This window comes from Takifugu rubripes, chromosome 8 (genome assembly GCF_901000725.2).
Source record: "Takifugu rubripes chromosome 8, fTakRub1.2, whole genome shotgun sequence".
NCBI lineage: Eukaryota > Metazoa > Chordata > Actinopteri > Tetraodontiformes > Tetraodontidae > Takifugu > Takifugu rubripes.
Genome location: NC_042292.1, coordinates 9,663,977 through 9,685,216, shown reverse-complemented (window position 1 = coordinate 9,685,216; position 21,240 = coordinate 9,663,977). Strand labels below are relative to the sequence as shown.

General features: G+C 45.3%; 3 protein-coding genes across 19 annotated transcripts; all 3 read left to right on the top strand.

Annotated features, from left to right (window-relative positions):
* Window positions 1–93: 93 nt before the first annotated feature.
* LOC101070204 (transmembrane protein 237A-like) lies at window positions 94–4,278 on the top strand. Of its 3 annotated transcripts, XM_011606416.2 has the most exons (14): window positions 94–207; window positions 351–419; window positions 604–639; window positions 1,716–1,747; window positions 1,837–1,916; window positions 2,138–2,269; window positions 2,344–2,437; window positions 2,530–2,687; window positions 2,755–2,881; window positions 2,975–3,166; window positions 3,236–3,309; window positions 3,509–3,596; window positions 3,682–3,803; window positions 3,949–4,278. In XM_011606416.2, exons 1-14 carry the CDS (start codon window positions 148–150, stop codon window positions 4,011–4,013), a joined length of 1,329 nt encoding a protein of 442 aa, XP_011604718.2. In that variant the 5' UTR covers window positions 94–147; the 3' UTR covers window positions 4,014–4,278. The 3 variants fall into 3 exon arrangements, with proteins under 3 accessions (XP_011604718.2, XP_011604719.2, XP_011604720.2); XM_011606417.2 differs by lacking the exon at window positions 94–207 and having other exon boundaries at window positions 239–419; XM_011606418.2 differs by lacking the exons at window positions 94–207; window positions 351–419; window positions 604–639 and adding an exon at window positions 727–948.
* A 439-nt stretch (window positions 4,279–4,717) lies between these two features.
* On the top strand, window positions 4,718–8,371 carry cyp20a1 (cytochrome P450, family 20, subfamily A, polypeptide 1). Its single transcript, XM_003966666.3, has 13 exons — window positions 4,718–4,949; window positions 5,408–5,457; window positions 5,578–5,744; window positions 5,826–5,971; window positions 6,048–6,215; window positions 6,292–6,370; window positions 6,588–6,700; window positions 6,788–6,842; window positions 7,323–7,443; window positions 7,530–7,641; window positions 7,776–7,840; window positions 7,965–8,054; window positions 8,127–8,371. The coding sequence occupies exons 1-13, from the start codon at window positions 4,878–4,880 to the stop codon at window positions 8,275–8,277; spliced, it is 1,389 nt and encodes a 462-aa protein (XP_003966715.2). The 5' UTR covers window positions 4,718–4,877; the 3' UTR covers window positions 8,278–8,371.
* A 166-nt stretch (window positions 8,372–8,537) lies between these two features.
* On the top strand, window positions 8,538–21,175 carry abi2b (abl-interactor 2b). Of its 15 annotated transcripts, none has more exons than XM_029840149.1 (12): window positions 8,538–8,713; window positions 10,896–11,063; window positions 11,159–11,335; window positions 11,697–11,714; window positions 12,153–12,259; window positions 14,223–14,369; window positions 15,703–15,824; window positions 16,027–16,212; window positions 17,693–17,857; window positions 18,302–18,388; window positions 18,860–19,042; window positions 19,133–21,175. In XM_029840149.1, exons 1-12 carry the CDS (start codon window positions 8,597–8,599, stop codon window positions 19,306–19,308), a joined length of 1,653 nt encoding a protein of 550 aa, XP_029696009.1. In that variant the 5' UTR covers window positions 8,538–8,596; the 3' UTR covers window positions 19,309–21,175. The 15 variants fall into 15 exon arrangements, with proteins under 15 accessions (XP_029696009.1, XP_029696008.1, XP_011604712.2 ...); XM_029840148.1 differs by having other exon boundaries at window positions 15,700–15,824; XM_011606410.2 differs by lacking the exon at window positions 11,697–11,714.
* The last annotated feature ends 65 nt before the right edge of the window (window positions 21,176–21,240 follow it).

Genomic DNA, 21,240 nt, shown 5'->3' with positions numbered 1-21,240 from the left:
TTCCTGATTGCAGACCGCGGATATTCAGAAGAAGAAAAGCTCACAGGAGTCTTTTATTTTGCGAATAACAATTGCGAACAACAAGTTACTCAATAATTTCCATGAAAGTTGAATAAGGGTACACAATATTTCTCTAAAATGTAATTAATGAATTATTACTACCATCATCATTATTATTGGTGTGCTTCCACCGAAGAATTCCCCTGGGTATGTCCTATTATTTTGAAGGTGAAAGGAAGTCGATGGTTGTAAACATCCGTGCGCGTGCTCCGTGTGTGCACTTCTGTAGCAAAAAGTAAAATTTGGCTTCAGATTTATTGATTGTGTACATAAATGTGTTCGACAACCAGAAGACATTTAGGTGGACGAATATCCAAACGTGTCGGTTGAAGAGAATCTTTATGGACACGGGATTAAAGGTAATTTCATTTCTCTCAGCATTTCCTGCTAGCTCAAATGAAGTCTTTCATTTTTCAATTCTAAGTGATTTTGAGGGAGAATTCTAACTGTTGCGTAGCTTCAGAGATGTCTTTAATCACAAAAGAGGGTGTCTTGCTCATAGATCTTCTTTGTCTTTTTTTGTTTGTTTGTTTTCGTGGACAGAAAATGCGACCGAGGGAGCTCCCGCCGTTGCCACCGGTGAGTTGTTACTCATTTTTTACACGTGAGTTCATGAAACAGAGCGAGGCTTTACTTTATGTCTTTTGAATCGTTTACTTCAATTAAAGGACGTTTCAGTGAGTTGGGTTTTATATTCATTTTCGCGCACGTCAGTATGAGGAAATCTGTGAGACACTAACACAGGTTGGTTTGACCTCTGCACCGAGTAATCCTCATCCGAGCAGGTGTATTAGCAGAGATTTAGCCCAGGATTTAACATTCATGGTGCTATTCTGCTTCTGTCAACACAGAATCCACTGTTAAACTGGGATGGTCAGACAGACGGTGGTAAGGTTTTAATATCTCACAGGCTTCGTTTGTATTGAAGCTCAGTTAGTTGTTAATGTACGTTTAAACCTTTTTTGGTCACCAGATTTCAGGGAAAAGATCTCATTGTGAAAGACTCCGGGGGGGTTTATTTCTTTCCAGTTTAGATCTATAAAAATGTCTATTTGATGCAGAAATTTTCTCCAACTTGTGACTTTCTCTGGTGGAATCTGAGATTCACGATGATTTGTTTCATGGGCACCGTTGATTATGTGTAAATGTGTTTTGTTCCGTTCTTATACTGTGTAACAACAAAAGGAGGTAATGACTGAACCGGGATGGCTTATGGCTGTTCCAGCTTGTGGCTTGTTTGGATCATAATAGCTGTATCGATTAGTTTGACAAATAAAAACAACAATAATCAGTATTTTGAGATTTCCTGTAGTCACATCCACATTCTTTTTATTCCAGCCATCATAAACATGGTAGAATCTAATATCTGTGTTATTTATGTTTAAAAAAAAGTGTCCTGTATTTTAGAGAAAATGTGTGAATTTCCATGTTAAATCATTCATCATCAGAATTCTTCATCATAATTTCTGTAAAAATAACAAGCTAAAACAACAAGGGTAATTGTTTAGTCATGAAGTGATTTTTAGTAGTTTGGCACTTTATTCAGAAATTAATAATGATTCCTGCTGGAATCAGTATTGTTTTTAATTAAGCTTTAACCCTGTCAAGTATTTTAGACCCTGCTTGTAACCGATTTTTCTATTTTGTCTCTTCAGCGGGGACAAAAATCACTTCCCACCATGCTGAGGTAAGTCCACATTTTCGCTCTAATGTCCACTTAAATGATGACGTCTGTGCTCACCAGATTTTATTCTTTGTTATCATTAAAACGTGAAGTCAGGGTGCAGCTGGCGTGTCACAAAGTGACGACGCTGCAGCCAAACACAGGAAGAAAGTGAGGAGAGATGACTCTGAAGGTACGTAAAGCAGAGACCGGGGATTTTACTGAAGTTATTAACTCCAACATTTGTTGTTTTAGTGAGAATTTTCTCAGGGAAAGAAATCAAAAACTTTTTGTCCATTTTGAAATCAAACCTTCATCCAGTGTGGAAATGCTAGGAGTTAAATAAAATGAATACTTTTTAAACCAGTGTAGTAATTAATTGCAGCCAATCATCAGACGTACTGTTGCTCTCAGACCAGGACACGGAGATGGGCCGACTCAGCAGCCGGACGGAATCTCACACCAGCGACAAATTCACCAGAGACTCTTCGACAGAGGCGCCGCTGGAGAAAAGGAGGAAGAAGAAGAAGAAAACTGCAACGATAGGTAATTTGACATGTCGAAAGTTTTTATTCAGATCAAAGAGCAGAGAGACAGAATGTGTGGATTGATGCGTTCAGACCTTGACAACGACCAAGCAGATCTGGTGAGTGAAGACGCGGCCAATCGGGCCGCGGACGGAGAGGGAGTGCTCAAAAAGTCACGGAAGAAAAAGTAAGAAGTGTGATCAGCTGATGAAAGAGAATAGCTGGGACATGTTTAGGGTATTGAAATTGAAATGTGGTCCTCAACTTCTTAACCTTCAGAAGGTCAAAGGTGATGGAGTCGCAGCTTCCTGATGAATTGGACATCGAAGATGATGATGTCATCACAGACACACCTCCTCCTATGCCGCAGCATCTGGCACTGGGCCCAAATCAGGGTCAGAGCCAGCCATCGGCGAGGTTCTTTGTAGAGAAGAACAGTGAGTAACAAGTGAGAACGTCACTCACGGATGGTTTCACATGCTAAATGGGATTGTTTGCGTGCAGAGCGTTTCCAGCCCTCTGACTGGAGGAAAACCAGTGTCCAAATGGACAACATGGCTGACCTCCAGCACGTTCCGCCGCCTGCCTGGACCACCAGAGATGTTTCTGTGAGAGTTCACGAAGGCTTCAGGTGCGCATAAACACACGTCAATGACAAAAATGAACCCTCTCCCCCAATGGAGGCGTTTAAGTTCTGGTTGAAACTGTCACATTGCTGATTTAGAGTGATGGGTTTGTACTGTCACGGCTTTCTGGCGGGCTTCGCCATGTGGAACGTAGTGGTGGTGTACATGCTGTCGGGCCAGCACCTCACCACTCTGACCAACCTGCTGCAGCAGTACCACAGCCTGGCGTACCCCGCCCAGTGTCTGCTCTACCTGCTGCTGGCTGTCAGCACCGTGGCCGCCTTCGACAGGTAAACAGCAAGTTGGCAGCGCTGTTGTCCCGTCTGCGTGTGTGTGAAGTTCAGCTGATGTGTTCTCAGAGTCAATCTGGGCAACGCGTCTCTGGCCCTGAGGGAGCTGATCACGCTGGACGCTGTCGCCCTCGCCGCTTTCTGTGAGTCCACGTTTGATCATCTGCTCCTAAAATCTGATTCTCTTTGATCAAAATGACTCATTTTAGAGACAGATACACGTGAATGTTAAATATTAAATTCATTAGGTACATTAGCGTTCCGATCTTCGATGAGTACTGAATATTAATATTAGTGTTTGCACATGATCTGAGGTTGAGTTGATGGCTTGGGTTTTTCCAGTGTATTTCTCAGCGCTGATTCTCAGTCTGAGCCAGCAGATGACCAGCGATCGGATCAACCTGTACGCCACCTCCAACGCTACACTGTGGTGAGAACCTGCCTGCTCCTGTCAGATCTTCACATCTCTCACGTCCAACTGCAGAGCTTCGCTCAGGTTCTGTTTTGTTCTGTAGGCCTCCAGGCTCAGAGCACCAGGTTCTGAACCCATGGGTAACTATTAACCTGGTGGTGGCGCTGCTGGTCGGCGTGGCCTGGATCTTCATTGGCTTCAGACCTGAGAAGGACTTCACTGAAGGTCAGTGGGAAGAGACAACTTCTGATTTTCGGACTTTGGAGCAGAATGGAATCAGGAGTTCAGCAATGATATTCCAGCCTGGGAGCAGCTTGGATTCTTTTCTTACATGGAATGTTTGAAGACAGTTTTTCTTCTTCCTCCTTAGGATATCTGATGACCATGGAGATCGATCCTCCTAAACCAGAGGACAAATCCGAAATGAATGCCTGATGAAAGCATTTGTTAGTTTTTGGAATTTTGCTACTTTTTTTGTACAGTTCTGACAGGAAAACTGTGAATGTGTTGCTGGCCAATTTTCTGTTTTAAACTATTCATACATTTTTATTTATACATTATCATACCTCATTTTCATCCAGCCAATTAAATAATGTCTGTGTTCTACTTTGAGGCAGTTAAATATTAATTTGATGCCGCATCTCGTTTCTACTGTAAATACTGAGCGTTATGGAAGACAAATAAAGCTAAAACATTCACATGTGTTTTGCATATGTTTTATTCTCTATAGGAGATTACTGAGGTTAAAAAACAGATTTGTCAAGTTAAATTTTAATAACACAATTATCAACAAATATCTGCGTGGAAGAGAGTTTTCAAGGTTTCTATATCTCTAATTAATAATCTATTCAGTGTGGTTCTGTTGTATTTTTTCCCACGTTTTTACTCTATTGGTTTCCAACCAGCAGCTTTTGACATTTGAGGAAATTTTCCAATTATTTTGCTCTGAGTTTTATTATATTGATCGTCAATATGAGAATTTAATCTTAACCTCCATCGTCATTGAACTTCGATGTGTAACCTGACTCCAAGTCGACGTCGATTCTCTCTGGGATCAATTATCCGGCATCGATTCTCTCTGGGATCCATTAGTGCGACATCGATTCTCTCTGGGATCCATTAGTCCGGCATCGATTCTCTCTGGGATCCATTAGTGCGACTTCAGTCAAAGGCAGAATGCAAGAGCGTTCTGGGCTTGTTGACGTGGTAACCCAAATCCTGTTAGGTTAAAGGCTTGTTTCAACTTAGATGCAGTTTCACCTATGAGCTAAAGTTTAGTTGCATTTAAAGGAAAAAGTCATGCTGGACTTTGCCATTTTTGCCGTCACTTTCGTCATCGTTCTGGTCGGCGCTGTACTTTACTTGTACCCGGTGAGTTCGCTAGCCTGAAGTTAGCCGTAATATTTAACGTTCGTCTAAAATGCATCAAAAACCTTCTGTTGTAGTTGTTTCTGAGTCATATTTCCTGGAAAATTAAACTAATCGTTTAGTATCATGAACCGCTTGTTCACCAGATGCGTCGAAGAAGCATAAGTAACTCATTAACCTAATTGAACAGGTTATAACGGTTAGATCTATGGAACTGGAAGCTTAGAGTTCATTTGGAGGGAGTTCATTTCTATGTCTTACCTGTAAATTAGGAAAGATACAATGACTCGAGGATTGAAGTCTGGTGCATTTAACATTAAGGTCTGTTACTGTCACATTACACGACTGTCACTGAAGAAGCAGCACTTTAATGGACGGAACACATGTGCATTGAACCAGTGCTGTATAATGACTTTAAGGTGAAAGTTCTACATTCCTAAATGTCTCATCACGATTTTCAGTCATCCAGAAGAGCCTCTGGAATCCCAGGTCTCAATCCTACAGATGAGAAGTAAGCTACATGAATACAGAAGCTTACTTATATATCTGAATATATATAGTATATGAATATATACTAGGTTCTTGAGAGGTTTTATAGCTTATCGAGTGTTCTGGTCCTCTGTCTTGACAGAGATGGAAACCTGCAGGACATAGTAGGACGAGGAAGTCTCCATGAGTTCCTGGTCAGTCTGCACCAGGAGTTTGGGCCTGTGGCATCGTTCTGGTTCGGCAGCCGGCCCGTGGTCAGTCTGGGCTCCCTGCAGCAGCTCCGGCAACACATCAATCCCAACCACAGCAGTACGTTCACCTAGTTGTTGCTGTCCACCTCACAGAGGACTCTGTTGCGCTACATCTCTACCTTTGTTGGTTCCTTCACAGCGGACTCCTTTGAGACGATGCTGAAGTCTTTGCTTGGTTACCACTCGGGAGGTGGAGGTGCTTCCACAGACAGCATAATCAGGAAGAAAGTGTACCAGGGGGCCATTGATACCACACTAAAGAACAACTTCCCTCTTGTCCTCAAGGTTCAGATGAAGCCTCCAAAGGTGTCTTTCAGAATTTTGAAAACTTTGTTGTGTTTAATCATCCGTATTTTCTCAGCTGGTAGACGAGCTTGTTGGAAAGTGGAAGTCCTTCCCAGAGGATCAACATACCCCTCTCTGTGCCCACCAACTGGTCCTGGCCATGAAGACCATCACTCAACTGGCACTGGGAGAGAGCTTCAGCGAAGACGCCCGGGTCATTGCATTCCGCAAGAACCATGATGTAGTGAGTCATGCTGTGTTTATTTGTTAATATTTAACTAAATTACTTCAGATTATAAACATATTTTCCAATTTTCCAGATCTGGTCAGAAATTGGCAAAGGTTACATGGATGGTTCACTGGAGAAGAGTACCAGCAGAAAAGGCCATTATGAGAAAGGTGAGCAGGTGGATTCTCTCAGCCAGGCAGCTGTCTTCCTCAAGAAGATGCGAATTGTGATATTCAGTATATGAAACTATTAGCACTTCATATCCATCCATCTTCGAGTGATTTTTCCCATAGTGGGGGTGGGGGGGGCTGGAGTCTGTCCCAGCTGCTTTAGGTGAGAGGCTTGGTCACCCTGGACACGTCTGCAGCCTTTGCGTTTTTGTTGCAGCTCTGTCAGAGATGGAGTCCACTCTGCTGTCAGTGGTGAAGGAGAGAAAATCCCAGAGGAACAAATCGGTGTTTGTGGACAGTTTGATTCAGTCCACCCTGACAGAACGACAGGTGAACGCCCCAGAGACACCTGGAAAACTTCTCTGACTCTAAAACATGGGGAAACGGATTGAAATGAACCTTCTGTTGTGGTTTCAGATCATGGAGGATTGCATGGTTTTCATGCTGGCCGGATGTGCCATCACAGCCAATTGTAAGTTGAAATCACCAGATCAGTTATGTAGTTATTCCATAGAATTATTTAGTTTTATTAACATCTTCACCAAATATATACACCACACAATTGCCATAACGACCTCATACACAAGAGGGCGGTATTTTACCACTGTTTATGATGGTTATTTAACGTTTTCATACCTCTAATCCTGTAAATATGTTTAATTGGAAGACTTAATTTCCTTTTCATTTGAGTGGAGCTCGTTTGACCCAACACATGCAAAAAAAAAAAGTCTTTCAGTGAATAAATTCAAAAATCCGAAGTCTCAGAATAAATGTAGAAGTGGATTAGAGTCACCAAACAAAAAAATCAAAAAAAGTAATTCGAAATTAGGAGAGTAGGAAGAATTTGGAGGAAATCATGTATTTTGACACTAAACACAAACACACAGCCTCTTGAAATGTGTTTATTTACCAGACAAGCACCTTGTTCTCATTAGACTTTGTGTTTTGATAGTGTGCATCTGGGCGCTTCATTTCCTGTCCACCTCAGAGGAAGTTCAGGACAGACTGTACAAGGAATTTGAAGAGGTACTGGGTTCAAGTCCAGTTTCTTTGGAGAAGATCCCTCAGCTCAGGTGAAGTCACAGGAGCTGGTTTAAATCCATCTGGCCCAACAGTCACAGCAGCATGACAACATCGTTCTGCTTCTGTACATGGACAGATACTGCCAGCAAGTCCTCAATGAGACGCTGAGGACCGCCAAGCTGACCCCCATCGCTGCTCGTCTTCAGGAGGTCGAGGGCAAAGTGGATCAACACCTTATCCCCAAAGAGGTGCCTGATATCTGGATTACAGGTTTAATGTAGGGAGAAAGTAACGTGCCTATTTTAAAAAAAATAATAGTAGAGAACTTCTCTTTCATGATTCAGAAGCATTTGTATTGACCTTTTTCCTGTTTATGTCTTAGTCACTGGTGATCTACGCTTTGGGAGTGATCCTGCAAGATTCTGACACGTGGAACGCCCCGTACAGGTGAGGCACTCGCCCCTCAAAGGTACACATGCGATACAGATGAGCAGAATGTGGAGCAGAACTCTTCTAACTTGTTGTCATCAGGCAGTGTTATGAATCATGTTGTTGACTGACCTGCTGACAGATTCGACCCCGATCGATTTGAAGAAGAATCGGTGAAGAAGAGCTTCCATCTCCTCGGATTCTCTGGCAGCCAAACGTGTCCGGAGCTCAGGTAACCAGCGACTCACCGTGTCCTCCGCAGGCGTCCTGCAGCAGTACCGATGCTGTGTTTGTCGTCTAAAAGGTTCGCCTACACCGTGGCAACCGTGCTGCTCAGCGTGTTGGTGCGGCAGCTCAAGCTGCACCGGCTGAAGGACACCCTGATGGAGGTCCGATCGGAGCTGGTGTCTACACCCAGAGACGAGACCTGGATCACCTTTAGTTTGAGAAATTAGAAGAGCCTCTTCAACCAGACATGTTGACAACTGATCCTGCCTTCAAAAGAACCCTGACACTTTTTTTTAATTAAAGTGGGTTTTTTTTCTTTAATTTTCCCTCCTGGTTGTCTTTGTTTATTTTGTCGTATGTGTTGAAAAGAAGACGAACCGTTGAGTCCGTAGGTCATTGAATTTCTCGTCCCGTTTAAACCACAAACTGACAAATAACATGAATGAAAGTCGGCTCGCTCCCTGCGCTACCGCACTCCGCCGCGGCGGCGCTAGTGAGCCCGCACGTACACACGGACAGAGGGATTCTCCGCTTAAAGATGTGAAAATGGCGGAGCTACAAATGCTTCTGGAAGAAGAGATTCCAGCAGGGCGAAGTGCACTGCTTGACAGCTTCACCAACTTGGAGAGAGTAGCGGAGTACTGCGAGAGCAACTATGTCCAGGTAGGTGGCGAGGAAATGCGGCGGGGTCTCATTTTATGGGTGTCGAAGAGGGGGCGAAACAACGCTATGCTAAGCTAGCTACTAATGTTAGCAAGCTCAAGCTAACACGTAGACCCCGCAAGTGAGCTAAAGCAAAAAAAAGGTGCCCGTCGCTGTAGTTTTACTCGTACACGCCAGCTCCCATTAAAGCCACCTTCGTGTAAAGGTGTGGGGGTGTGGGGGGGACGCTTTGGGGTTGATTTCTTTTCGCCTCCACTGCATAGAACGTCGCGTCCAGCGTCGAGGACTAACCCTTTAACTTCTGCTCGGAATTAGCGACGTTTCAGTGGAACCAGGAGACCAAAGAACGGATTCAAAGGGTATGGAACGCATACCTGCCGGGGCCGTGTACCAGCCCGCGGACAACAACGCAGATTGAAGCCAGTCGACAGGTTTGCTACCGAGGCGCAGATGCAGATTTATGATGCAGGACCAGGACGCCAGTGCCAGCGATGCACTTGCTATGTGTCGCCTTTTTTTTGGCACCTGGGAATGCTCACGACACGCCATGTTTCGGCAGGCGGTTTTTTAAACGTTTCTTTTCTTGCACATGCAGCGACATGACGCTGGCTCGCACATGTGACTTTTGGTTCGTTCGATCCCTCCATCATTGCAGCAGATCTGTGGCGTGTCCGCACAGTTTCACCCTCCTACACACTGTTGCTGGGTCCGGAGGATGCGAATCCCGACGCCTTCCTGATGGAGGCTGATCAGGTTTGACAGGTCGGTTCCTTCCGTGATGAAGGAGGTGGGTGTTGGAAGGATGTGGTGCCAGCTGCCCCGGTCTTTTCCTCAGTCTCACCATTTGCAGGAGCGGAGACAGAGATTTGATACCCACGTTGAGCAGCAGGTCCCGGTGCTGGTCCCGTTTGAACATGTGAGATCTCATGTGGGCGGCACCAGGGACCGGTGGTTTATTCGGGTCAGGACACAGATTCTGCCCATACAGTGACCTTTTCAATATCCCGCTTTTTTCCATGCATTTCCTGTTTCTCTTAAAATCAATTTGTGGAGCCATTGTGCAAAAAATATTGTAACGAGGCTTATTAAATGAAATATACTGTATATTGTGTTTACTTTGCGAAAGGCTTGCTTCTGATCTTTTGTCATATTTCGACAAAGCAAATTGTGATTTCTTGGTTGGCCGCTGCAGAATTCCACCTCTGACTCCTCTGTGCTCCACACTGAGAATCTAGGAGAGGTGATGAACAGTTGGCCCCCGATCAGCTGAATGACCCCAAAAATGTGAAGTATGTCACATGCGAGGCTGCGAGTCCGACTTGTTTTTGGTTTGTTTCATTGATGTCGCTATAGTAGAATAAGGTGGAGCAGAGGATGGGTTTGGCCCTGCGGCTGCACCCCTCAGCTCATCACACAACCTGTCCGTCCTCATTCTCCAGCAGTGTCTCAGCCTCCACAGAGCTGTTTGTCACTTCCAACGGTGTTTATCTGAGCGGAGCGGGCTCGGTTTAACACATATCAGCATGTTGGCGCTGAGGCTGCTCTTCGTGTGTCCTTTTTACACCAGATTGTGGCTGTAAGGAGACCATCCTGGACAGGCTGGCAACAGAACTCACCTCTGTAGGGTTTTGGCAGCTCCCTTCAGTGAGAAGTGCCTCCAACTGAGCTGCGATATTAGCTTCTAATCAATCGGACAGTCAATCCCTAATCACCGGATACAGGATCTGACCCTGTGGATGAACCAGCCAATGTTCTGCCTTGAAACAGCCTTCAAGCATTCATTCAATATTAAACGGCATATTTGTGTCCAACCGCCGGTAGAAAACTGCAGTGGTAACGTTAACTGGTCAGAAGCAGCAGGCCCACATTAGAACCAGTTGTGGATCCTCCACCAGTTGGATGGTGTCCCGCAGTCCTACCGCTGCTCTCATGCCATCAATCAAGTCTTTTTCTGCTAAAGTGAAACCTGCACAATGCTTCCAGGTGGCAAATCTCACATTTCTTCACCTTGTTTGTGTGATTGTGGATGATTTCAGTCGAGTTGAGCTACTGGTGACACCACTGCAGCTGCTTTTTGGTCCATAAACAAGGTTTCTGTTAAGGATTAAAGGAACAAAACCCTCAATGTTGTAAGTTTTGTGTTTAAAAACTTTGACTCAACCTGTTTTCTCTTGTCATTTAGTCTCCAGACAAGCAGAGGGCGTTGGAGGAGACCAAGAACTACACTACTCAGTCTCTGGCCAGCGTCGCCTACCTGATCAACACACTCGCCAACAATGTGTTGCAGATGCTCGACATCCAGGCGTCGCAGCTCCGCCGTATGGAGTCATCCATCAATCACATCTCACAGGTTGATTCACTGTCCTTGTCCACGGCTATATTCTTTATTTCTTCTTTATTTATTAAATCATCTTTAACATCCCGTGCTCTGTCCTCTGCCTGTAGACGGTGGACATCCATAAAGAGAAGGTGGCCCGGCGTGAAATTGGTATCCTTACGACTAATAAAAACACATCTCGCACGCACAAGATCATTGCCCCCGCCAATCCTGAGAGGCCCGTGCGCTACATCCGCAAGCCCATCGACTACAGCATGCTGGACGACATGGGCCACGGAGTCAAGGTGGTCACTTCTCTCTTTACCCCGGGAGTGGGCTGGGGTTTCTGCAGCGTATGGGTGGTCAAATTTAATCGCCAGAAAATGAAGTCACTCCAACAGTTTTCTTTGTCCTAATGTGAATTCAGCAGGTTGTGTAAAAATCTAGTGCGTAAAACAATCACAGAGCAGAGAAAACTTCAGAAAAGTGGTGCTGCTTTGTCCCAACCTTGTCATGTAACACAAAGATGAGCGCTAAGATGTCAACACAGTCCCGTTATCTGAATAGAATCCAGCCGTCATTGTTCATCTTTTCTCCTCTTTGCATTAATCCTCTCATTTCTTCTCTTTCTCTTTGCCTGCCTAACTTAATTTTGCCCAAACATAGTGGTTGCAAAGGTTTAAGGTAAGACTTTCAAAGTAAAAGCCTCATTTTGGGGCTATCTTTCTGCCTGTTTTTAGTTGCTGTGAAGTTTTTTATGTTTTGTTGAGGGTTTTTTTTTTTTGCACATAGATCCTTGAGGTTCAAATCAGTGGAGATGCATTCATTCTCTACATCTTTAAGTTTAAGCTGTTGCTGCGTTTGTCCTGGTGTGTGTGTGTCTGTGTGTGTGTGAGAGAGACGTGTTGGCGTTATCGGTGGGTTGACCAATTATTATAATCATTTAAAAAATGTAAAGAGAAAAACCATAAGTATAACACATTCCCTGTAAGATGAAATACTCAGTTATGGATTAATCCTGTCATATTTTCTTTGATGCAGAGGTTGAGAGAGAATTCAGGTTTGAAAGGCATCACCAGCTTGGCTCTGATTCTGAGGTTCTTCTCTGTGCTTCTCCTGCAGGCCAGTGCTCAGAACATGAAGACTGGAGGAGGAGGCGGACTCCCCCGCACCAACCCCCCGACACAGAAGCCCCCCAGCCCACCCATGTCAGGGAAAGGAACCCTTGGGTACGTACCTGTGCTGACTCGCGTAGAACAAACTGGGCTCTGCTCCCCCTCCCCCAGGAGTTGCTCTTGGTGGGTGTCTGTGTCACACTTAACTCTACAGTAAAATGCCTTTCGCTGGAATAGTGCGACTCAAACGTTGAACCAGTTCCTTTTTCACGAGGAAGCCTGTAAATCCGCTTGTCTGGTGTGGGCTTAGAAAGGCAAATAAAAATATGAATAGAATCAAAACCCTCCTGATGACAGAAAACTGGAGACAAACAGAATGACAGTGAGCTTTTGAAACCGTTGAGGAATCCTCGAGTCATAAACTGATCAAACACTAAGCAGTTTTTAATTTGAAGGCGGCCATTTTGGAACCACTGAAACATTTCGGTTTTCGGGGGAAAAATACAGATTTCTCTGAAACGGACCTGATGCCCCAGTGATGTCCGATTATTTTATTTTTTTCAGTCATAATTTCTGTGTGTTCCATTTGCCAAAGCTTCTTTATTTCCCCACAGCTCTAACAGATAAGCCCCTAAAATACACACCTGGGGGGGAAAAAGTCTATCGTGATTCTTCAAAACTCTGAGGATCGAACTGTAAAACGGGAAAAGTCGGGATTTTTCCCACTTCCACTTGACTTTTCGTCATCTCCTACCAAGAAACATGATCTCTCCAGGACAAACTGAAACAAACTCAAGCTTGTTTTGTTTTTGTTGTGAACAATGAATCGTTGGTGTTGGTTTTTGAGGGGCACTGCAGCACAAGGCACATGTGAGCACGAGCGCCATACACATCGAAACAGGAAGCGCTTTTCCTGCCTGGTGCCCCTGTCCCGATGGTCTGTATGTTCAGTCAGCTGCGCTTCAGCAACACCACACTTTTCCACCACTTTCAACGCACCTGGTATGTTCAAAGTGTTGGTGCTGTCCCTCCATCTGCCCTTTTAATAAGTTCACAAACCCCACCGGCTGATGATGCGATGAGTAAGTGTTTTAGTCCAAAATCCTGCTTTCCGGTTCTGAAGAGTTTCTTCATGTGTGTAATCTTTTTTCTGCGACCAAAACTGTCCGATTCTGTGTTTCATATTGTCTATTTGACTGTTTTTTTGTCACAGGCCCACAGGCCGTCTGCTCTCTCTCTCTCTCTCTCTCTCACACACACACACGCGCACACACACATACATACACAGACACACACACACGAGGTCTGTGTGCCAGATGCATGTGATCAACTCTCCATGATGCTGCTACATGCAGACATCTTGATTTATTTATTTTTTCCTTTTTTTGTTAATTTGTTGTTCAGCCCATTCACCCCTGCTGCCTCATATACCACACAGTGACATTTCGCCATGACAACCATGCTCAGAGATGGGCCATACGTCGGTGTCAGCTGGGAAATTTACATGAAAGACGTCTTTGACCCAAATGAATTGGTTTTCTGACATTTCCAAGACAACTTTATGTCTGTTTAATAATCTCTGGTTCAAAAATGTTTTAAGCATAAATGATTCCAGAGCTGTTTGCTGCTGGTTCAACATCCATCTTGGGTAATCAGGCTAAAAGTTGACAGCAGTACATTTCCAACTTTTCTAACAAAGTGTCCTCAGTGCATTTTGACCTGCACTGTTGCACATTTATTCATTTTAATAGAAAAATTCCGATCCGGGTCAAATATGTAGTACTGCCTTCATCCTGATGTTACCCCCCCCTGTCAACAGGTAATGATGTTCAGAAGCAGTCTGGATTGTGTAGGATTAGATCTGTACATTAGGCAGCTGTTCACTTGAGCACGATTCTGCAGACAGCAGAGTTTTGTCCTGTCTCCGTCCCCAGTATCACCTGTGGATTCACTCCAACAACCCTAATGTTCACCACCTGTCCTACCCCATTTATTTTAAGTTTGCACTTGTTTGTTTCTTGCTCTTCCCCCCCTCCCCCCATACTTCTCTGGATGCTCCTTTCCCACCCTCTCACAGGCGCAACTCCCCCTATAGGACGCTTGAGCCAGTGCGTCCACCCGTTGTCCCTAACGACTACGTCTCAAGCCCGACGCGCATCATGGCGCACCCCCAGCAGAGCCCTGCACGCACTGCATCTGTTAATCAGAGGAATCGCACGTACAGGTACCCACTGCCCCTCCCCAGCATGCCTCTCTACACTGCTCCCCCCACCTTCTTCACCTCTTCTGCACTGACACTACAGACCAGACCTAAAGGGAAGTTCTTCAGTGTTCTTAACCAGAACTTAAAATGTTTTTGATCAAGTAGATACAGAGATCTTCCCAAAGTGTGTTGTATGACATAGATTAGTAGGTTTTTTTTCGGCCCACCCTCAGTCTTTGTGGCCTCTGAGTCCTGAAGGACACCTCAAGTGTCTGAGTTAATATCTAAGAAGGAAAAACTCATCATTTCTAGACTTGTGTGTAAAACTGGGCTTTGCACTCACACTCGAGTTAGACGTATGTGTCATGGTCTGATGCCCTGGAAACAGACTGTAGCCGCCAGCTTCGTTGCTGCTAAAGCAAAGACAAGTTCAGAGGGCTGAGAATGACGTAAATGCAGGACGAGATGCCGGTCCCCGTGGCGATGCCCCCCAGTCCTCCCAGCCCCAGGTCCCCAGGTCTGTTGTTTCCAGCGATGCCGTTTTTCTGAACATACGGTTTCTGGGGGAAACACCACGGGAAGAGAAAGGATTTCCTGAGCGCTCCATTTTCATTCCCTCACCGCTCTCCCGCGTCTGCCTGTCACTGCTGTTACACGTTTGTCTTTGTTTTGCTTCTGCTGCATCACCTGTTCATGTGTCCTTGCTAAGGTCTTTTTTTTCTCGACTAGCGTGACATTCATTTTAAAGACATAATGCCTTGTGCTGACGCATACGTGCTCTCGACGCCGCTGCGTTAATAATCTTAATTGTGAAGCAAGTTCGTGCTGACTGGTTCTGGCGTTACAGCTGGGGGGGGATTTTATTTCAATATTGATTTGGGCCTTGTTCCAGACCAAACAAAGCAAACCTTTATTTCATTGTTTTGACACACGAATGCAGTCTGAAAAGTGATTACACACAAGGAAGTGAAGCAAGGACCTTTTCTCTGGTGTCCCTGAAAGGAAACACGATCGAGAACGAGCCCTCCAGATCGACCTTTAGGTGTTAATTTTCTGGAAACCATCGGAATGACGGTCGGTTCGACGGAGCCTAATTACTGAGGCTCGGGTGCGTCGGTGTGATGAGAGGACGTTACTCTCGGGGAACACCTCAGCCTGCTGCCGCTGTCTCTGTCCTCTTTCTAAGCCTGTTCCTCCTCAGCGTACCTGACGTTAATGCCTGCAGCGCCACAGCACAGGTGGAAAGCGGCTGTATTATTTGTGTACTTTTCTTCCTGTTGAATTACCCTTGTTTTGTGGTCGTCCCAGTGTGGTTGTGTTCTCACACGTTTGCTGACCTACTTGCTGTCAGCAGTGGCAGCAGCGGAGGCAGCCATCCCAGCAGCAGTCGCAGCAGCAGCCGGGAGAACAGCGGCAGTGGAAGTGTGGGCGTGCCCATTGCTGTGCCTACTCCAGCGCCACCCACAGCCTTCCCAGGTAACGGCGCCTTTCACGTCCTTTCCTGCAGGATCTCGCCGTGTAGGCGAAACTAACCCGACTAATGTGTGACGAGTTCTCTCGGGATCCAGGGTTTGTGCCTGTGAAGGTGACGGGCAGGAACTCTGGATCCTCCCGGCTGACCCTGCTCTTGACTTCCCTCACCTCTCTTTTCTCTCTCGCCTTTCCAACCTGATAACAGTTTCAGCAGCCGCCAACACCGCTAAACCTCCCCAAAACTCCACCACTACACCTACTCTAGATGGCCCTCCACAGGCCCCCAACCCTCCTGTAGAGATCTTGCCTGTACCCCCACCCCCTCCCCAGCTCCCTAATTCTGCAGCCCCCACTGGCACAGGCCCCGCCCCTTACAGCAACCCTGCACAAGGTGAGTCCCACCTGTGTGGTCGCCCTCCATCCGGCCCCCTTCACTGCACGCCGTTTGTCGTCACTCCATCAGACCTCCCGCTGTGCACGTTGCTTTCCCTCTGCATCCTGTCAGCAGCATTCTCCCTTTTACACCTTTCTTCAGGAGTTTGTTGTGTTTCATCAATCTGTAATTTCTGTTCGAGGTTACAAATTGTGTTTTTGAAAATTGCATTTTTTCCCCCCGTGTGCTGGGCGTATTTTAACTTCTGGCTGATTCTGTCATTTTGTACACTTTTACAACTATATCACAGCGACGCCAGGTTATTTTGACACAATACAAAGGCATATTTGACATATTAAGGCATCTAGCCTTAATTTCTCTCCCAAAAGCCTTTGTTGATGAACATCTTATTGAATCCAGCGGTTAATGTTGCCGTTCTGAGGAGTGGCTGACAGTGATGGATGACTGAGTTTGATGTTGCCTCAGCTGCTTGCATGGACGTTTAGAGAAATGCTCTGAAACAGCACTTTATATGTTAACTGGACAATATTGATGGTGGGAAAATGACAGAACTCTGTTTCTGGTGCTGTCACACTGTCATTTCTGCTAAATATTCACCTCTCACACATTTACCCTTGATTTAAAGCTCGGATGCGTCTGAAGAGTCTGTCCTTTGTGCAGATCTGTCAGAGCTTCATTTGTTCTTCATCCTTCCGTGTCTCCTCGGCTGTCTGTGCTGATGATGAATGAATGAACTGTGCCATTGTTCTCTCCCGCAGTGGATTTTTGCTTCCTTCAACGAGAGATCCCGTGGATCCTGTTTTAGTTTCTGTCCCGCACCTCAGTGTTTTCAAATATTGCTGAAATTATGATGAACAAAATAGAAATAAAACATTCCAGAAGATTGAAAGCATTCAACAAGAGATACTGAAATAAACGTGACAACCACATTCTTATAAACACTGTTTATAAATTCACTTAAAAGCCTCCCATCAAATTCATTTTTATTGGAAGGTTGTGTTGCTTTTGGAGGCTTTAATATAGGTCCTACCGATCCCCTAATACTGTATTTGAGGCCTCTTTCTCTAAATTCGGCCCACGGTGAGCGTTCCTTCAGATGTGACTTCTCGGTGTGTGCAGCTTTAAATGCTAATGAGCAGCGGCGGCGCAGGTTGCAGGCCCACCTATGCAAATCATTCCCATCGCTATGCCGCGCCGCTCCTGTCTGATCCCCGTTTTACCTGCGGCTGGGCTGCAGAAGCAATGCAGCACTCATTTGCTTTCCTCATTCTGTGGGGTGAGAGGTTCAGGGAGGACCAGCCCAGTATAAAGATGGTGCCACCGGGCTTTTTCCGTCTGTTGAGAGGGCAGAGAGCGGATCGAAATGAATCGGTCAACAATGAATTTATGTTGAAACCAGACGGGTTGCATAGTGCACCTTGAAGATGATCATCTTTACTCACGGCGCTCTTCTGCCCCCCTGCTGTCACCTCCACAGGCGCTCCACAGTTCTACAGCATGAATCGACCCGTGCAGCAACCCCAGAACCAGCAGGTGGGGGGCTCGCTGCCGTACCGCCGACCCTCATCGGTCACCAGTCAGCCCAACACGGCTCACAACCAGAACCAGTTGAACGGTGGTCTACACTTGACCCAGAACCAAGGTACCAACTTCCAGGCTTCAGATTTACAAAATGTAAACTTTGGTATAAAACCCAGAGATTAAAGTTACACATGAAGAGGTTTTTCAATCGTCAGCTTCAGCTGTTTTTCTGGGGAAACTTCCCAGGTTCTTTTGGGGTCGATAGATGATCACGAGCCTCTTTTCCCCCGCAGAACAAAGAGGCAGACATGTTCAAGAAAACCTGAATTTACAAGAAAATAACTCATTCGATATTCTGCTGTTTAAGTTGAATTCTGCCGAAAATATACAAAAGGCACAAGTGGCTTTAATTTGGCTGATCTTTGTCCTTTCCCACTTTGACTTCTGTCTCTGATTCTTTCTCTTTGATCTTTGTCTCTGTTTCTCTTTGATCTTTCTGTGCCTCTCTTTTAACTCTGTTCCTCTCACTCCTCCCTCCTCCTCGTGTTCATACTGGTGCTGTTAGTTGGCCCTCTTGCGCCCCCTCCTCCCTCCATGCAGATCACCCCTCAGCTGCCTCTGATGGGCTTCGTGGCCCGAGTTCAGGAGACCAGTAAGTAGCTTGTAGCTCCTCCCCCTCGACTTCCCCAGCATGACCATCTTTGTCTTTGGTACTGTCACGCAGGAATAAACAAGCAGTCGGCCTCCAGTCACCATGGATACAGCTTATTTATGTTGATATATAATTCCGTTGAATCAATAAATCTGTCAAGATTCTTTTGGGACTATTTTCTGCTGCGGATTGATTAGCTGAGGATTTGTGATTGGAGATTTGTAACCAGTAGTGGAAGCGGCTCACATCACGTTAATGGGGCGTCGGGGACACGTGCATGAACCTCAGTGCCCTGCATGAAAACGAAGGATGTTCCTGTTACACAGCGTGGCCCGTGGGGAAGCGCATGTTTACTTCCTGTGGTCACGGGTTCGATCTCCTAGTTAGATGTTTCCTTTCCTCTCTGTCGTCTCTGCCTCCCTCACCGGTGAGTTCACGCCTTTAATATACGGCTCGTGCGGGAACCTGTAGTTTCAGAAGTGCCGCCACCGCCTCCCCCAGCCGACGAGCCGGTGTTTGAGGAGCCGACTCCACCTCCTCCACCACCAGAGGACTACGAAGATGATGATGAAGATGAGTCAGCGGTGGTGGAATACAGTGACCCATACGCTGAGGAGGACCCTCCCTGGGCGCCACGGAACTACCTGGAGAAAGGTGGGTGTTTTTGTTTTCCCCTCCAGCTTGGAAACCAGATTTAAAAAAAGATCTTATGTGTAATTCCGGGCCGTTGTGTCTTTCCTTCAGTGGTGGCCATCTACGATTACGCTCGAGACAAGGAGGACGAGCTGTCGTTCCAGGAGGGCGCCATCATCTACGTGATCAAGAAGAATGATGACGGATGGTACGAGGGCGTGATGAACGGGACCACCGGCCTATTCCCCGGCAACTACGTGGAGTCCATCATGCACTATGCCGACTGATGAAGCCCCTCCCCACGCTGGGTGGACAACAAGCATTTTGACGGGGCGAAGAGGAGCGAGTGAAGGTCAAAGACTGTTGAAACGGTTCTGGTTGGGGGAGGGGAGAGTTTAAATGAAGTCAGCCTGGACATGAGAACAAAACACGACCACTACATTAGATTGAAACTTCATGTAACGTTACTTTGGTTCTTCTGACTGGATTTCTTCATGAAGACACTACTTTGTTTAAGCTTCTTTCTTTTTTTTTTGACCAGTTTGCCAGAAAACCGTATTTATTTGGTTTTGTAGTGGGGTTAATGGTTTACCAGGAGAAGGCCTTCACGTGTAGATTTTCTCCTTAAAAGACATTTTAGAGACAAACGTGCCGACCAAGATATATGGATAGAAATATATAAGGGATGAGAGCAGGATGGAGGGAGAGGTGGCTGGTTGTTCTGTGTTTGGGGAGCTCAGCAGGGTGCCAAAGCTGACACCTACAGAAGCACATGAAGAAAGGAGGGAAGAGTGCTGTAAACCTGTTTATTTTCATCAAATCTCATATTTAATCTTATTGACAGCTTTGGATTCAGGAGAACCGGCTCGGTGTCGTAGCTCAGCTGGTGTCGCAGTACCTGATCGGCACCCGGGGCCAGAATTTCTCCACGTTTGTGGGAAAAGTGAAAATGTGAGATGTGCATTTTTGAAAACCTTTTGGGGAGTTTGACACTCAAATATAGACGCTTTCATACTTGGGTTCATTTTCAGAAGTTTGGCAGTTTCTTCTTGAAGTTGCTGTTGTTTTAATCTTCCAATTTTGACTTTAAAATCCGAATTCTGTGCATTTATGGTTATTCACCTTTAAACTCGGAATTTGGATTTCACGGTTTTAGTTCAGAATTGTTCTGTTAAAACAAAAAGGTAGGTTTGCTGTTCATGTTTCTGATTTCCCCTTTAATGTTGGTTTGGCAGATTTTCTGAGTTGGCCCCTTTTAGAGATTTCTGAGAGGTTTTTTTTGTCTTTAACGCTAAAGTGAAAAAGTTTTTGAAAGTGAACCGACCCAGATTTTTCACCTCGTCCCAACTCAAATGGTCCGATCATCCTGAACACTTGCATGTTCCAGTCAGGGGAGGGGAAAATGTGATGATCTTAATATTTTTGATATGTTCTTCTCACCCAGGATACTTTCAGGAGTCTTTATTTTAACGCTTGTGCCATATTGAAGTGAAAGTGTTGTTTTGAGGTGAGCACTTCCTGGACTCGGTGGAGTGTTGTCAGAGTTTAACCTTTATTTTTCCCATTTTGATTTCAAATCAAAAGCACACGCATTTGTAGTGAAGTTGTGTTTAAGAAGACTAAATAATATTGTAGTGAGATGTATGATGTCCCAAAATTAGGCTTATTTTGAAAAGTTGTTGTGTTGACCCCCCCCCCCCCCAGTTAAGGCCCATTAATCCTCCAGAGTTTCTTGGCTATGAGGAGTTTATGAGGACTCTGCTGTCCCAGCCGTAACTTTTGATTTATGAAATCTTCCAGTGAGTGTGTGTGTGTGAGTCTTGCATGCCATTGTTCTCTGTACTGGTGTCTCAGAACATTCTGACCCAGACCCGCCAGCCTCATCCAAAGAGACTCAACAAGCCGTCATTATGTCAGTGGTGAAAAATGTCGTGTTAAAGCTGCTCGTGAGAAACCAGCTGACATCAGCGATGAAATAAATTTGGTTTAAAATTATTTTAAAAAAATTTAAAAAAAAAAGTGTGCTGGAGTCACAGCCGACCTTCGGTACGTCCACAGTCCATGATGCCATTGTGTTGCACAGTTCAAGTTGAATTGCAGAAGTATCATATTTGTAAAATCATGAAAATAAAGACAATAAACATTAATATAATTTTTTACTGTTTATTTTTAGGTTTTACATCTAATTTCTCTGAGTATAGATGTATATTTTTCCCGTG

What these genes read in the sequence shown, in the direction of transcription:
- LOC101070204 (XM_011606416.2), top strand. Translation starts at nt 148, where the DNA reads ATGAATTATTACTACCATCATCATTATTATTGGTGTGCTTCCACCGAA. An exon ending in TCACTTCCCACCATGCTGAG is followed by an intron (nt 1,748 to 1,836) that starts GTAAGTCCACAT and finishes TAAAACGTGAAG; the next exon opens with TCAGGGTGCAGCTGGCGTGT. An exon ending in AGAGTTCACGAAGGCTTCAG is followed by an intron (nt 2,882 to 2,974) that starts GTGCGCATAAAC and finishes TTGCTGATTTAG; the next exon opens with AGTGATGGGTTTGTACTGTC.
- cyp20a1 (XM_003966666.3), top strand. Translation starts at nt 4,878, where the DNA reads ATGCTGGACTTTGCCATTTTTGCCGTCACTTTCGTCATCGTTCTGGTC. An exon ending in ATGTGCCATCACAGCCAATT is followed by an intron (nt 6,843 to 7,322) that starts GTAAGTTGAAAT and finishes GTGTTTTGATAG; the next exon opens with TGTGCATCTGGGCGCTTCAT. An exon ending in AACACCTTATCCCCAAAGAG is followed by an intron (nt 7,642 to 7,775) that starts GTGCCTGATATC and finishes TTTATGTCTTAG; the next exon opens with TCACTGGTGATCTACGCTTT.
- abi2b (XM_029840148.1), top strand. Translation starts at nt 8,597, where the DNA reads ATGGCGGAGCTACAAATGCTTCTGGAAGAAGAGATTCCAGCAGGGCGA. An exon ending in GCCACCCACAGCCTTCCCAG is followed by an intron (nt 15,825 to 16,026) that starts GTAACGGCGCCT and finishes ACCTGATAACAG; the next exon opens with TTTCAGCAGCCGCCAACACC. An exon ending in TTACAGCAACCCTGCACAAG is followed by an intron (nt 16,213 to 17,692) that starts GTGAGTCCCACC and finishes TCACCTCCACAG; the next exon opens with GCGCTCCACAGTTCTACAGC.